Genomic DNA, 16,666 nt, shown 5'->3' on the forward strand with positions numbered 1-16,666 from the left:
TCAATGCAGATGATTATACAGCAAAAGAAAAATAATGTTAGCAATCAGGCAGATGTGAAGAACAACCATAAAGTTCTGAGACCAGTGGCTTTATCGTTATTCCCACTGAATGAATGTACAGATGATTCCTGTATCATCAGCGGTTATCTAATAAAATCACAAAATTCAGTGTACTACTACAGCAGATTTGGCCAATAGGACTCCCTCTGAAATAACAGAAACAGAATACTATGAGCCTTTGAATCATTTCCACCACTACCTCCTTTGAAGGCCTCTTGGGACTGGCACAAAGGATTCTAGAGCTTGCCTTACCTGTAAGTGGCATTGGTTATAGAGAGAAATAAGGATGAAAACTACTCAGAAATATATATATAGCTACATACAGAGATATCTATATGAATTTCAATAGCTAACGTGAATATATCTCAAAAAGGAGCAAGAAGGAACATGTATCTGTTACAAAAGAAGGTTCTCAGTCCAATGACTACATCTTTTCATCATCTCTCCTGTTTTGCTTCATTAAAAAGGTAGGCTAGTGGGTAGCAATTGAGCACTGTTTGATTGCCATTATTATTCATAATATCATTTGTCACCTACTTTGTTTTTGCAAAGGCTATATGGACTCCTACTGGTGTGTGTTTGGTATCTGGTTTCCCTCTAATTACCAGTTCTATCCCTGGTTTTGAGGGCTTTCATGTGGTATGCCTTTTTCTTTTCCCTTTGAGTGGAAATTATTTTAATTTTATACAGACATTTTGCAGACATTATGCAGCAAATTCTGTTGCATGCTGTCATGAAATCTCACCTCACTAATGAGTTCTCCTGCCTTCTTAGCCTGCTCCACATTTAATGACCCAGTGGCTATCCATCCAGCTCCTTTCATCCAGTTCAAATCTGCTCTGTATTGGTTCTGACAAAGAAAAAAAAATCATCCTATTGTTGGTGTTCATACACTTAAAATGCCATTTAAATATTCAGCCATCTCAGGAACTACAGCCAAGTCAAATTAGTTCCTGCTTGTGTTCTATTCACTATTGCACAGTTGCAAGAAAAGCAAAATAAATTACAGAATGAGATAGCAGTATTAAGACTCTAACACTAGTGCACATGTTTTGCAAGACAGATAGTAAAAGTAGTCTATACCTTACTGTTATTTGTAGTCTTTGCTCTAACTTAGCAAAAAACTTCAACTCCACTGTGCGTAGCATCTGGTGTGTGCTGTTCAGATGGTTACTAATGATTTGCAGTGATATGAATTGACAATTAACATTTCCAAACCACTATTCTTTTTCTATACTGGAGGGAAAGCATTTTGCTGCCTTTTTTCTTTCTCCATGTGACATTAAGGAGCAAGTGTACAGATGTACTCCCTCACAAAATGCCTCCTACCAACAGCCTACTAAATTGCAAAAGCTTATGCAAGCTCGAGAGGCAGGTTTCTCAAAGAAGTTGGAAGAATTTCAGCACCAGCACCTTAACAAAATCTGAAAACATATCTATCTTAGTATCCTTTAAAAGTTCTAGCTTAAGACCTCAGAATGGCAAATTGCCATATAGCAACCACATACAGTGTCAGACAGTGCATCTGACTGCTTCAGGTGAGTACATGGTCTCCATATGGAATCTTACCACCATTTTACTTATGTTATTTAACCTCCCTGTGCAGTAGATAAAACATATTAATTGATGTATATCTTAAGTGAATCATCAGGTGGTTAAATAGGTGGTTAATAACTACTGCTTTTGTATTAACTATTTAAGTTTTGAAAAATTAAGTGCACATCATGGCATCAGAAAGCATCAATACAAAGAAATTTAACAGTAAGAATCTGAATGAGTTGAATAAAGGCACTGAAACACAGTAAGCTCTGCACTTACATCACTCTGCAATCCATACGCCCATTTGGCCCATGCCACTTTCCTGTCAGTAGGCAAAACAGTGTAATGATGGAGGGTTGTTCTGTATCCTTTATCTGAAGCCAAATTCTGAGCCTTTTTGGCATGGACAAGGTTAGCCATATCCAGGGAGACCTGGAACTGATTCTTTGTGTCCTCAAATGCCTTCTTGTACTCCAGATCACTCTGCAGTTTTGACATTTGAAGGGAATGAGCCATCTTTGAATCTTCCTCCACAGCTTTTACTCCAATCAGCTTACCCTTCATCTTCTCATAACCTTCCTTATATTTAATCTGTGTAGAAAAAGATAGACCATGATTCAAATCATCTAAGTTACCAAACTGACAGCCTGTAGTAGTAGCTTGTAGTAATGCAATGCTCTATCAGCACTGTGACACACTGGGCCTCAATGCAAGGACCTAAGCAGTCCATTTGCAAGAAAGAACTGGAATGCCTTAAAATTAGCAAGTGTCTACCAAGAATAAAAGTTTTCTCATTAATTATTCCTTCTCAAAAGTCTCTAAGAAATATTTTACTGTTGGTTATCTTTAGGAAAAAGAGCATTCATTCAGCACTGAGGTCAGAAGGTTCTTTCAGACATTTTCTGGTCAGGCAGAAACGTACTTTCACTTTGTTCCATAGGAGAATTCCACTCCAAGTACTAAAATTCAACCTTTTGTCAAAATAAGAATAGTAAAAGATAGTCAGCATGTGGGAAATAACTCTGAATTGCTCAGAGAAAACCTTCTGAATAATTACACAGTAACAGTCAACCAGAGAACTCCTCCATTGCTCCTTAGCATGAATCAAGTGAGCGTGGCTCAGGGCACAGAAAGAGATGCGACACATCCTCAACATTCTGGTAGCAGCCTGGACTGTCAGCTGTCTTAAGACTAAAGAACTTTGATAGAGTCCATACTCACATCACTTGCCAGATCCCTCTTTGCCTTAGCTGTCAAGAATGACAAAGCATCCAGACGAAGAACAAATCCTTTTTCTTTCTGCTTCTCCCAGCTACTTCTGTACAGTTTCTAAAGAGATGAAAATAACAGTGTCCTTACTACTGCCAATGTATTCTAGTTGTTTTCTAGTCACAGTGAAATGTCTGAAGTAATATCAAACCACCATACACTCATGACCATACGTTTAAGAATCAGATCTTACTCTCATCACTTGCTATCTTCCCTTACACACTGTGCATACTGTAAGCCCACTATCTTGCTGGCTCCAGTGAAACTCTCAGTATGCCTTCATAAGAGTGAAGGTAAGCACATGGAAAATACACAGCTTCAAACTCTAAAAGTGACAAGTCTTCAGAGTAGTGGACATGATAATTAAAAAACAAATTGATCATAAAGTTTTCACATTTAAAACAGTTGGGCCTTCTCATAGAAGGATTCTGACTTCCACCCACTGAACCAACATTTCAACTGCAGCTATTCACAGGGCTTAGAGAATCCAATCCACGGTCTCACACAGTACCTCACTGATATTGGCAGCATTTGCTTTGGCCAATAAGAAGACAGGGTCATCTTTGGTGATGGTGTACTGATGAAGAAACTGCTCTTTTCCTGACCTGTAGGCAACCTGTCCCAGAAAGCAAAGTGTGGTCAACAAACCATAGTCCATGCTTAATTTTGATGAAACAATGGTCGAAACACCCTAAATATTCAGGGATTTCTTTCACTCAATTTATTTGGTGAGTTAGTCTTTAGCATCATTACTTCTTTTCCCCAAGTCTCAATTTAAAAGCTAACCCACAAAGCCAAGACAAACAAATTAGTCCTGGTTAAAACTCAAGGAAGTGGAGAAATAGCAAGCATATCAGGATACTTCAGTTCTCTTTCCAAAAGTTAGTTATTTAACTGATCATAAATCTGATGGTAATCCATAATCTGTATTAAACATCTGCAAGAATATATTTTCTCCAATATTAAATTGCAGCTATTATTTAGTAGTAGCTTAATAAACAACAGTAGCTTAATAAAAACAGTGAATTTTAGGCATGAAAAAGAACACTAAGCAATTCTATCTGCAAAGAAAACATGTGACCAAAATACAGTTGCAGACATAATATTCCAGCAAGGACTACCATTCCAACTTTAAATGAAAATATCAAGGGCGTTCTATGATCCAAGCAGCAAACATTTCCATTTTACATCTCAGGGCAACTCCAACTGAGAAATTTGCTGCCTTGTTTCAGAACCCCATGAAGCTGTTGGGAGAGCTACTGCAAAGCTATGAAAAGATGTCCCATTTCATCAAGTGTTAAATTTCTTAAATCTCACAGTGAAATAAAATATATATATATCCCTACTATAGAGCTCTAAATTCAGCATTACTATTCCATCTTCAACACTCATACAAGAAGGTAGCATTATAGAGTAAATAGAAGATAAGTAATGGGAATCAGGAGACCAACATTCTCATCTTATTCATATTAGTGTTATCTCTGAGACACATAACACTCATCCAAATAAGTGCCTGTTTTTCACTGATATGAGGAATAAAAATAAAAAAAGGAAACAAGGTATTTGCCTGAAGAAGACAAACAAAAAAAAGCCATGACAATCATGAAGCAATAACGCTTCCACCATGTAGCAATTTGAGGTGCTGACAGCATCTTCAGTTCAAGGCATGGCATATTAAAAGAAAGAAAAAAAAAAAAAAGGTTAACAGGTTACTTCTATTACAAAATCATTTGGCCAGTGATTTTTAACAACAGTTTCCCTTTCTTCCGGAATTATAAAAGTGAGTTGCATTCAGCCAGGTCCTGCCAGGAGTTCTGAAATACCATCTGCCAGGGTCATGAGGGCCCAGGGAAGGATAGAGTGCATCCTGAAAGTATCCAGTTTGGGAAAATGTACTCACTTAATTCTTTTACTAAATATTCCTTAGCAGCAACAGCTAAAGAATGTGGCACCAAACACAGACACTAATATAGTATTACACAGTCTGACAGGGCCAGCAGTGGAGAGAAATACAGAACCTGCGGTGAGTGTATCTTAGTCCTTGTGTTGACATCTGCTTTGCTTTGAAACTCCGAGGTTTCAGAACTCAGATTGAATACTGAGAATACTGTTTCCCCTTGCTTGCTTCCTTTTACTTTCTCACAGATAACCCAGAGTACATTAATGTCCCAGGAAAATTTAGACCCCTTATGAAAACTTTTCAGTCATCCTTGAATCTCACTTGCATCACCCACAAGGTTGTTGCAGAGGTTTTCTGAAAGAGGATTTCCCTTTCTTTCTCTGGCTATTGATACCATTTGTGGGAAGCCTGGCTTGCATACCTCCATTCCCATTGATTTGTTGTTGTTCTAGTTTAGAGAATTCAGTGGGAGAACTCATGAATCAACAAACAAAAACCCTTAGAAATAAACCTCAAGAACTTAAATTTTCATATATTGTAAAGTTTCACAATGATGTGTTCTGCCTCCCCTTTCTCAACCCTCAGTATACATATATCTCAGGAATTACCATTAAGAGAAAAACATTTGTAAAGAGAAGGACTCACATCACTTTGCAATTCCTGGCTTTTCTTGGCATGTTTGATGTGAGAACTGTCAGCCACACTGGTGAATTTCAGAGCATCAGCCTTCTGTCGGTATTTTTTCTGGATCAAATTAAAGCAAGTTATACAAAAGCTGCTGCAATATTTGCCTTCCCACAAGCACATGACTGATAGAGTACTTAAAATCTATTCACAAGAACAAATTTTCATACCAAATACTATTTCTAGTTTGATAAATAAGACTTGCACTACTTTTATTCCATCTTGTTTTACTTTACATCTGGAACACACTAAAGTGATTGGAAAACTTCCATTGACATCAGCAGCCTTTGGATGAGGTCTGTTTTGTATCTATGTCTCTGCCCAAGTCTTATGCATTGCTCACTTCAGAGCAAGCTAAGCACCTCTAGCTGAGACAGTAAAAGGAAATTCAGAACACCATTTCAAGGCAACAGAATGACAGGCAAACACTTCTTGCATACTTTAGTCAAATTCTTATTCTAACAGTTCCCCAATAAGGTGGGGCATTCCACCTAGGAGAGCTTTAAATGCATTTTTTCATGATATGGCATTTCAGGAGAGAAATCATTCCGTTTGAACTGATGGATGAACAGATCAGTTTATGCTGTGACTCTTCTAGAGAAACACAAAACAGAAGTTAAAAAAGCATGCAGCACTTCAAAGAGGTGCTCATCGCTTTGTTTTAGGAACCTGGAAGGGAGGGAGGCAGATTAAAACCAGCATGTTTTGTCACATATCATGGAGCACAACGTAGTGACATTTTGCAAAGACAAAATGCCAGTCACCGTAGGGCAACAGAGATCTCTAAAATAATATCCACCAATATAACCAGTTTAAGTGACTGTCAGCCATCTCTTGGCCTGACATAGCCCTGAAAAGAAAAGGCAGACCACTATGGATTAAGTAATTGTGGAAGCGATTACTAATACAGCACATCACAGTAGCAGATGTAAGTCTATCTCTAGCAAGACCCTGGATCTGAGAGTTGCTGCTCTCCTTTTGCTTCTAAGATGTACTTTTTTTCCCCTTGCAGTAGCAGTGAGAGGTTGTCAGAGACTCAAAGTATCAGAGCACGATCTCCAATAACTTACTGGCTTCTGGTCCTTCCTCCAGAACTGAGAGGTTTTATTCTTCTTGTGAAACTTCCCTTAATTTATTCACCCTTTTATCCTCTAGTTTTCCTAGCACTAGTGAAACAACTCAACCATAGCTAAGAAGCTGCAGAAATGTACTTCCATAAGGTTAACAGCAGCGTGAAACCATGAATTAACCAAATGAAACGTAGTACTGTTGAAACTGCCAGGAAAGTCACAGCCCTTGTTTGTTGAAGAACAAGGAAATTGCCAAACATGACTGTCAAAATATCTAATTTTTCAGCATTATTCCTTAAAAAGTCTACACACTATGTAGCAGATTCCATAGGAAATTCTGATTCCTTTCCGTCTTGCTCTTTTAATTCATGTACATATTGTGTGGAGATGAAAGTACAGTTACAGGGCCTTTTGCTGTGTCTTGAGGGAAATCAGTAATTGCATCATTAGAAAACATTTTTTAACATTGAATTCAGGATCCAGAACACTGTAGAATATCTAAACTGTCATCTTTCAGTATAGGAATTCCTCACCTCGTTTCACATGATAGCATAATAAGCATGTATAAGCCTTTGAATAAGCAACAGACAGAAAGCTGAGCACTTTGCTTACCTCACTGACCAAATCTCCTGCCTTTTTGGCTTGCTGTATATTAAGACTTCCTTCTGTGATACATCCAACTCCTTTCATCCACATCAGGTCTGCCCTATATTGAAGCTATTGAGGAGAAATAACAGTTATTGACACGAGGGGTAGAAGTACAGTGTTTGGGTGTGAACATGAGCACACCTGCCAGTTTCAAAGACATGGCAAAGCCATTTAAGAAGTCCTACTGTAACTCAGATTGTGTCCACATGAAATAAAAAATAGCATCAAATTCTGAAGAAGTTTATACGCATTCATATTGCATTAATAATTAAGCAGAGCTTATACCATCTTACATCACTCTGGAGCCCATAGGCCTTCTTGGCCCATTTTGTCTTCATATCTTCTGGAACCACTGTGTATTCATGGAGTCTCTTTCTATAATCCAGGTCACTAGCAAGTGCTTGGGCCTTCTTAGCATGCCTCAGGTTTACCATATCCATAGGCAGATGGAAATGGGTCTTACTCTCCTCAAAATCTTTTTTGTAGGCAATCTAGAAAAAGTAGGAACAAAAATGACGTGTTCGTACCACCGCACTGCAAATCCAAACCTATCTTAAATCTCTAGTTTTGTTTGTTTCCTTATGAAGATTAGGAAAAATAAATAAATAAATTAGAACAAAGTCCCGTGTGAGATCCATAACACAGCAGAATTAATATTGCAGATTATTATAGTACATCTTAGTTAATAATATACTTCTATCTGCACGAAAGTTCTCTGTTGGAAGTGCCGAGGTTTTAATAGGACAACAGCACCAACCCAAAATCACCTACAAGAACAAATGTACTGTGTAATCTTTGTATATTAACAGTCTGAGGCAAGAAACGAGTCACATACCATTGCTGAAAGACTCATAATTATGGATAACATCTTCTGAGTAAGAGAAATAAATAATTTACCTCACTACTCATCTTGGCCACCTGCAGAGAGTGCAGAAGTCTTGAATCTTTTGTTTCAGTTGCTTTTCCTTTTGTTTTTTCATATTCTTCTTTATACTTAATCTGTAAAAAATAAAATAGTTTAAGTCAAAGCACATTTTTCATTTGCATCAAAGATAAGCAATATGTTTTTCACTGACTATTTGGGTGGTCAAAATTCAGAAAGGCTTATTCCAATTTGCACTCTGTCACTTAGCATTTCTCAGACGTTCTCAGAAATTCCCAAATGTGAAGGACAAGTCTTATCTATATTACGTTTAACCTCATTCTTCAAAGCTCACTCCTCTGAGATGCATTTTCTTACAGACTTTGTCTTCTGAATAGCTAAATTATGTTTTGGTTTAAGAACCAGATAAGAAATCAATCATGGAAAAACCAAGCAAGACTTGATTTTCTTAATGAGGTGGGAAGACAGCTGAATGAGCACAAAACTCTTTTTTTCTCAATAGATTTTTGAATCATTTTCAGTACTGAGCGCTTTCTAGCTGCAGGCAAAATTTCTTCCTTTTCCTTTCCACAGGTGAAGAACTGTGGGAGAAGTCATTTAAAAATAGCTAGTTTGGATTTTTTTTTTTAATGTTAAAGAAGCAGACTAAAGAAATACGCAGTGGATGATAATAGCATTTTTGAAAATATAAACAATTCAAAACACTAAATTTTACTATAGGAGGATTGAGCCCACTGTCCTTTTGCAAACTTTGCTTCCTTCTGTACAATTATATTTGAAAAAAATAATTTCCAGAGAGTGAAATTTCACAGAACAGTCTAAGGAAGTTTCCAGCTGTTCATCTGCCTTTGAGAAAGATGAATGTATGACAGTAAAATTCAGGGCTTAAAAACCCAGATGAAAAGAGCTAAGTTTTATTTCCCTGTGCTACAGCAACTTATGTAAAGAATAATTCCTAGGTAATTAAATGTAACCTACATCACTTGCAAGATCCCTTGAAGCTTTAGCAGCAAGTAAAGGCAGAGAATCAAGCTTCATTTCAAATCCCTGGCCTTTGCTCTTCTCCCAGCCTTCTTTGTACTTAACCTGAGAAAGGAAAGACAGCAACATGTCACTATACAACACACAGTATCTTAACTGAACGTAAAAATGACTAAGAGCAAAACAGAATTATAAATACTCTGCCCACAACTTAGAACCCTCCTAAGTTACAGTTCATTATAATTTGAGTTAATTAATTGGCTAGGATTGAGTCAATAGCTTTATGCTTTGAGTTTACAGTCACCTTAAACTCCCAAAGATGCTCCAATAGCTCTAGGTTTTAAAGTCTCATGGAGGAGAGAAACGTTTTCCAAAAGCATCTGTGTTTTTTTTTTTTTTATTAAATATGCAAATACTGTGGATTAGAAGGAGTTGATTTCTAGGGAGGAAGTGTTTAGAATCAGACATCACACTGCACGTTCCAGGATCTTTCTTCCATCATAGCTCCCAACCTAAATCTAGCAACGCTCCCCTCACAGAATGCCTAACTGTAGCCACAGGTCTTTATGTGAGCTGTTAGAGGGCATCCTTAATTTGATATCTTTCAAAAGTTGGCGCTTATGTGGTCTGAGGCCTGGTAATCCTTTAATTTAACTCCTTAAACTAAGGCTATCCTATGAGTGCTTGATTTTAACACACAAGTCTCTAAGAAAGTCACTACATACTGTGAAGAACGACGAATGGCAGCAACAGTGGGTTTGACTCAAGTTCAACAAATACTCTGTGACTCATTGCACAGACTTAAGTGGCCTTTCAATTATTAGAACTGCATAAGTGTTGGTTCTTCATACAAACACCAGTACAGAAGTAGCTAATTTGTGAAGTGAACATTGATTTATTGAACAAATTCAAGGCATTTGAAAAGATATTGGGAAAAAAAATAAATGTCTGGCAGCATCACCATACTTGAAATGTCATCCCTATCTCTTCTTGTTCCTAAATCTCATGCTGTTTATTGAAGACAGCTCATAAATATAAATGTTTCCAGAAAAAGTGCCATCATCTTTACGTTCATTTCACTTTTTTGATGCCATTGCGAGTACAAATATTTCCACCTAACTTGACTTACCTCACTATATAATTCTGCATTGGCTTTGGCCTTGACCAACTGAGGTATGTCCTGAGGTAGAGTGTAATTTGTTTTTGTCTTCTCATACTGGGCTCGGTAGTTCAACTGCCATAAAGTGAAAAAAAATCAAAATCAATCTCAGTTATTTTTTATTAATTAAATAATAGGCCTATGGCATTGATTAACTACTGCCAAATCTCAGCCTACTGGTGTCATGTTTTACGTTTGATGTTGATGTCATAGGTGTTACAGTAATCATAACTTTTTCATAGGTACTAGGAATTGGAATAACTAGTCCATAAATAGAGTAACTATTGACTGTCTGTACGTAAAAAATACCTGATTTCTTACAAATCATGTATTAATAAATATACAGAAGATAAATTCCTAATAAAGGACACTAATAGAACTGTTAAAAACAGAAGAAAATATTGTATCTACTGACTGCTGTGACTGCTACATTTCTGTAAGTATTTTCATTCAACTTGTATTCTTTTGGTTGTAGATCTGCCAAATACCCACCAACAATAAAAACATTTAAATGCTTCAAATGCTATGAAATAAAATTATGAGATAATTCTAATAAACAAAGATGGCCAGTGTTGAAGAACTTACATCACTGAGCTGCTGAGCATTTATTTTGGCTTGAGCAATTTGTGGAGTGGTGGCAACAGAGCTATACTTCATCTTGTCTATGCTTTGCCTGTAGTTTACCTAATTTAAAAAAGAATATTTAGTAAGGGAGGTAATGTTCAGGCTGGAAAATGAGAGATTGAGGAGACAAAGTTTTGTTAGCTATTTTCCCAGCAAAATCATAACTTAAATCATAAGCTGAGATGGGGAAAAATATCAGGATCTCTTGGATGAGATCTGCAGTTAATGCTCTGAAGACTTTGAGGTCACAATTTTTATTTCACTTTGAAAATGAGCTTCATTTATAATCCCTTTCCCTCAAATCAACAAATTCATAAACACAATTAGTCCCCTAAAGCGTTTATATAAAACTGTTATTCCTTACCATCACTCAGATCAGATTATTTTAAAAGACAGTTATAATGTTACTTTTTATGAATAGGTCTGTCCAATGTAATGCTGTACAGAGCAAATGAACTCTCATGCATTATTTTTAATTATTAGATTAAAACTCAGTAAACAAAAAAGTTCCCTATGTACTAAGAGTTTCGTGTGAAGGATGAGAGAAGAAAACCATAAATTTACAAAACAAAACAAAAAATTAATAACAATCATAGTATTGAATGGTCCACAAAATTCCTAATAAATTAACACGGTGATAGCAATGCTAAAGCTATTAAAAAAAAAAACAAAACAACAAACCAACAAACATATTCAAACCCAACATTATACAAGATTACAAATCATGGAGCAGCTTTCTTTTAAACCTGTTGTTGCCAAAGGTTTTACACTGCAGAACACAATCATCATTCACTGTTGGCCAAGGTCAATATTCAGTGTAGCTAATCACCACTTTGCAAACATTGCAAATCACATAAACCTAGTTTCATAGAACACTCCTTTCCAGTTAAGTGGACTATGATTCCTTTCTATTTCAGGTATCCTTACATAAGCTTTTTTCCTTCTGAAACAATGGTAACATTTAGGAAAGAATTTCAAAACTGATCAAAGTACAAAAAATCAAACATTTGATTTGCTTCCCTTAGAGACAAGAAGAATTTTACTTCCACAGAAAGAGATCATTTCTTTTTTACTGAAAATGTATACTCCTGCTTATGATTTTTCTAAGGAGAAAGGTGACCGTCCACCAAACCTGAACTTACAGAAATTAGTTCTACCTGCTCCAAACATTTCAGTACTTCCCGTTCTTGTACAATTCGGCCAGAAGCTGCTTTTGGAACCCATAAATCAGTTGGCCACAGAGCCTGTTGTACTGTCATAGTCATCACCTAGTACTTTAAAATAGTCCCAGTGTTTATGTGCTTATTGATAGCTCATATGCTTACTTTGAAGTCTTTGAGGATACAGCTCTCACACAGTAAGAAATCAAAACTTTTTAGTCTTTTCAAAGAAAAACACTGAAATTATTGCTCAAGAGGCAACAATTCATCTTACAGTTGAAGCGTATCAAATAATTCCTCAAAAATACCCCAGACTGTCCAGAGAAGCTGTAGATGCCCCATCCCTGGGGCTGTTCAAGGCCAGGTTGGACAGAGTCCCAAGCCCTGACCTAGAGGGTGGTCACCATACCCACAGCAGGGGAGTTAGAAGCAGATCTTTAAGGTCCCTTCCAGCCCAAGCCATTCTATGATTCCAGGAAGAATGTAAGTGTGGGGAAGCACTAATTTTGTCTCACTGTGTTCAACTGAAGCGAATGACAGGAGGTGGCACCACTATTCCTCTCAGCCCTCTTAACTCCTTGCGTTTTTGCTTTAACCTTTTTTTTTAATCACCAGCTGTCCTCCCATGATTAAATCATCATTTGACGTACACAATCTATCACTATCTCTCCTACAGTGAGATGATGAGCCATGCAAGCCATGTAAAAAAGCCATAAAATTATTTACATCTTTCAAAGGGACCAACTTCCTTGTTGTCTGATATGAAGGAGTGAGAGTAGCTGGGTAATTGTAGTCAACACCGTCATGTTTGTAATCAGATTTATAGGCTATCTGAAACACAGAGAGAACAACAAAAAAAAATCATCCTTTTTTTTTAGGCTGTCATTTGTTTGAATAATTATCAGTCAAGAGGAAAGGAGAAACAATAATATTAATATTAAATGCAGGAAACAAAGTAATTTCAATGTCGTGAGTGACAAAGAAAATGAAATTATTTGCATAGTTTAGCCACTAATTGATTCTTTTTCAGCTCCTCAATTAATCCAATGCCAACAGTGGGAGCATTAACTTAACTTCCACCTATGACACATCTCTTTTATCTTTCTGCTTAGTTCTCAGGCTTCTTACAGATTTGTAAATAATGTACTTGAAGGAATGGTATGTAACGAAATAGCTTCTTGACTAACCCAGTAAATTAAATTGGAATCCAGAAATCTTTATTAAAGGCTGTTTTTTTCACCAAAGGTCTGACCCTGGAGGAGGGAAGCAAGCAACCTTCAGCATCCTACTGATGTCAAAGAAAACTGAAGGAGCTCAGTATGTTGCCAGATCACTGAATTTGCTTATTTCAGTCTCTCCCACACAGTGCAGTACAAAAGGGTTTCCAGAATTTCTTCTCTTCTCAACATATCTATCCTTCAAATCTTCACTACAATACAATCTAAATTCTACCATCAGTTTAATTCTGGAAAAATAAAATAAAGAAAGCCATGACTACAGAAGTATGATTTAAAAAGACTTACATTGCTTGCCAAGTTGCCCACTTTCATGGCATGTAACATTCGCTTGTCCATACCGATACCTGTGTAATGACCTTTCATTTGGTTCTGGTATGTTTCTTTGTACTTAATCTGTATTTAACAAACAAACAAACAAAAAACCTTTGTAAAACTTATTTAGTTTTTTCCATGTGTTTCTATGAGTTACAGCAGTGAAAAGAATTGCTACAGTGGTGGTCTGTCAGTGTTACGCCACTACAGAAACTCACAAGCTCACAACCAAGTGCAGCACTTCTAAAAACAAAGCCTAGAATACTCAGTGAACTTCCTATGGTAAAAGATCTTTGTACATTCTTCAGATCACCTGGATGCCACACTTAGAAAGTACCTCCACATTCTACTGTTGTAAGTTATTTCATCAGAAGTAAATACTAGAATAAATAATGCAAATAAGCATTATTTCTACAATATTTGTACAAATGAATCATCTACCAAAGTAAATTGTTTTGGTGCAGCTTTCACCAAGCCCAGTGTACACCCAGTGTTCCCACGAACCAGGGAACAAGAACAAGATAAATTATCTTCTCTACCATCAGCTGCTACCAGGGTAAGCTTTCAACAAACCATGCAAGGCATTGAAAACTTACATCACTGGTGTATTTTGAGATCTTGCTCACATTCTTGAATTGCGGAGTATCACAGTAGTTAATGCTGTACCCTCTGTTGTTTCCAAGATCCTTCTTATATTCCACCTTGGTGACAAGAATACAAAAGGAAAAAAAGTTATGGTAAAATGTTAAATTGCTCTATCGAGTTCCCTTGCACACTGCTGATCAGCCAGGACTACTGTTCAAACATTTTGATACATCACTCTTTAATAAGAAAACGTACTATGAAAATTATTATGAGAATGAATTTCTTATACTCATTTCTCATTTTATAGACAAAAGAAAAAATGTTACCAAATTAATCCACACAGACCTCAGGATTGAACAGGAAATGGTTTACTAGCATAATTTTTCAGAGTAATTTTAAAGATAATTGGTTTAATATCTTCATTAAGTTCTTTTGCTCTGAAGCAGGGATATTCAGAGGGACTGGGAGTAAATTCAGCAATGTGGAGGTTAATACATGTAGAGACTAGCCACAAAAACCTGAGCTTTAAGGATTCATTGCCTGGAAGGGCCAAGAAAGAGAAAACTGTTCATATGTATGCTGATCAGTCAAGGATGGCAGATGCCAAAATCATTCAGCCATGAAGAAGGTAAGTGGAATCCAAAGTAGGAGCAAAAAGAGTTTTTTTCAGCAGGCACTGGGTAGCATGCATGCTATGTACCAGGATCCAGCAAGATCTCATCAGGAACTCATGCAGTCTGACAGTCATTCCTGTTCAAGGAATACGCACTCAGCCTGTAACGGCTGCAGTGAAAGACCATGAAGAAGAATTTTGCTTGCTTAGTCAGGGAAAAGAAAGGCTGGGAAAAAATGACATGTGTGCAAGCACCTCAGAAAGGTAATCATGCAGGGAAAAGAACTTTATAAACCAAAGGGCAATGTTGGCACAAAACACACTAGTAATAAAATGGACAGGAATAAATACAGGCTAGGAATTAGAAGAAGAGGATTATAGAATGCTATGTAAAAACAGTAGAAGCCAGAAATCATTGGCCCAGGAGGCCCCTTCCACTCCTACTTCCAGGGGTTTTTCATTATTGAAGATTTTATTCTTTGACACCTCAAGAGCATAAGTTTTTAAAGTGCCACGGGAAACCTCTAGGAATTCACACTTATTAATAGCTTTATAGTTGGTATGACAATATAAATAAATTAACAATTCATAATCTACAGAGGATTCCCTAGCAATCTCCTTTGCTAAGCAGAAGAATGCATTATGAGCAAGTTAGTCTTTTACATCATCTAAGCAAACATGTAAGCACTGACAATATAGCACACGTTTTTGGTTCTGCTGGTGTTATTTTTCACTATAACCAGAACATTCTTTGAAATACTGTAATATATACTCCCAAATAATCCAAAACCTCAAAGTTTATATCCTCAAAGCACATTAAGAACACAGTACAGAGTTTTCTTAGATTTCTGTTCTCCACATAACCAGAATTAGAAGCTCTCTCCTGATATAGCTTTCCATGCTTCCATACATATCATTGGAAGGGCCAGATAACAGTACTTAAAGATCTTTTCTTGCACCTTCCTTTCCAGTTACTGTGCTGCACAAAGAATTTCTGTTACACAAGGAACAATAAAAACAAAAGATTTTAAAATCTGTAGTCCTTACCCATCAGATGCAAAAGTTTGTGTGAGCTGCTCTTACACCATTTTTCAGATCGCTTACCTCACTAACAAGCTTGTTAGCACTTTGGGCTTGCTTAAGGACCAGATTGTCTTCAGCTGTCAGAGAGTGGAAGTGAGCTGCACCTTTCATCTTGGAAAGATCTTTCTTGTATTTTATCTGAAAAGTAAGAAAAATTATAAAACAGATGCCTATCTTTTCAATGCTGCTTTTTGGACTGGTTATAAAAGTTGCAATATGGCTTTTCCCATTCTTGCTTTCATAAGAAAACAGAATTTAGAAAGTTAAAACATTGCAAGTTCTTATTTCCTGAAATAAAGCAGGCATAAAATCACAGCCAAAACAATTCCTGCAAAGCCACTACAGTAGACAGCAGTTTTTAACCTATTTTTTTTACATAGATCGAACAGTATTGGTTGTTGTTCATAGCTGAAACAGATAACTAGCAGACTCGTGACAAGAAACTGCTTGGAGCTTGTGTGCTTTTCTATTAGTGAAGTTAATTGTCAGTACTTTAATTTTAGAATTCCGCTCTGAGAATTACATACAGATAGTTATCAAGCTTTCTGTGATTTTTTTCCTTTTGTAGAAACCAGCATTATGAAAAAGCCTTATCTTTTTGCACTTTTAAGGTTTTTAAAACAATTATATTTCTCTACCAAGTCAGCACTGAGATCGCTGAGATAAGGTATCTCTTATTTTAATTGAGGCATCTGGATGAGGACTTAAATTGAGCTAGGATGGGTTATGATAGATAATATTTGTGTTGGCCTTTACCAGACTTCGCCCAGCAAAACCCTGTTTGGAACTGTCTTGAGCCTGCTTTGACAGGGGTGTTGGACTTGATGATCTCTGGAGGTCCCTTCCAACTCCCACAAT

The 16,666-nt window shown here is 36.8% G+C and overlaps 1 protein-coding gene across 2 annotated transcripts in view; it reads right to left on the reverse strand.

The window, feature by feature from the left end:
* The window catches only part of NRAP (nebulin related anchoring protein), a 48,727-nt gene that overhangs the window by 17,868 nt on the left and 14,193 nt on the right, over positions 1-16,666 (reverse strand). For both annotated transcript variants that reach the window (XM_090145514.1, XM_031597773.2), the window contains exons 11-25: positions 15,830-15,946; positions 14,124-14,228; positions 13,501-13,608; positions 12,704-12,808; positions 10,779-10,877; positions 10,164-10,268; positions 9,032-9,139; positions 8,068-8,169; positions 7,464-7,661; positions 7,135-7,239; positions 5,414-5,512; positions 3,380-3,484; positions 2,821-2,928; positions 1,879-2,190; positions 806-910 (exon numbers count right to left, since the gene is read on the reverse strand). In XM_090145514.1, the coding sequence (XP_090001640.1) occupies positions 806-910; positions 1,879-2,190; positions 2,821-2,928; positions 3,380-3,484; positions 5,414-5,512; positions 7,135-7,239; positions 7,464-7,661; positions 8,068-8,169; positions 9,032-9,139; positions 10,164-10,268; positions 10,779-10,877; positions 12,704-12,808; positions 13,501-13,608; positions 14,124-14,228; positions 15,830-15,946 (1,881 nt within the window). The remainder of the gene's footprint in view (positions 1-805; positions 911-1,878; positions 2,191-2,820; positions 2,929-3,379; positions 3,485-5,413; positions 5,513-7,134; positions 7,240-7,463; positions 7,662-8,067; positions 8,170-9,031; positions 9,140-10,163; positions 10,269-10,778; positions 10,878-12,703; positions 12,809-13,500; positions 13,609-14,123; positions 14,229-15,829; positions 15,947-16,666) is intronic.

Source organism: Phasianus colchicus, chromosome 8, assembly GCF_987193195.1.
Source record: "Phasianus colchicus chromosome 8, bPhaCol1.hap1.1, whole genome shotgun sequence".
Taxonomy (NCBI): Eukaryota; Metazoa; Chordata; class Aves; order Galliformes; family Phasianidae; genus Phasianus; species Phasianus colchicus.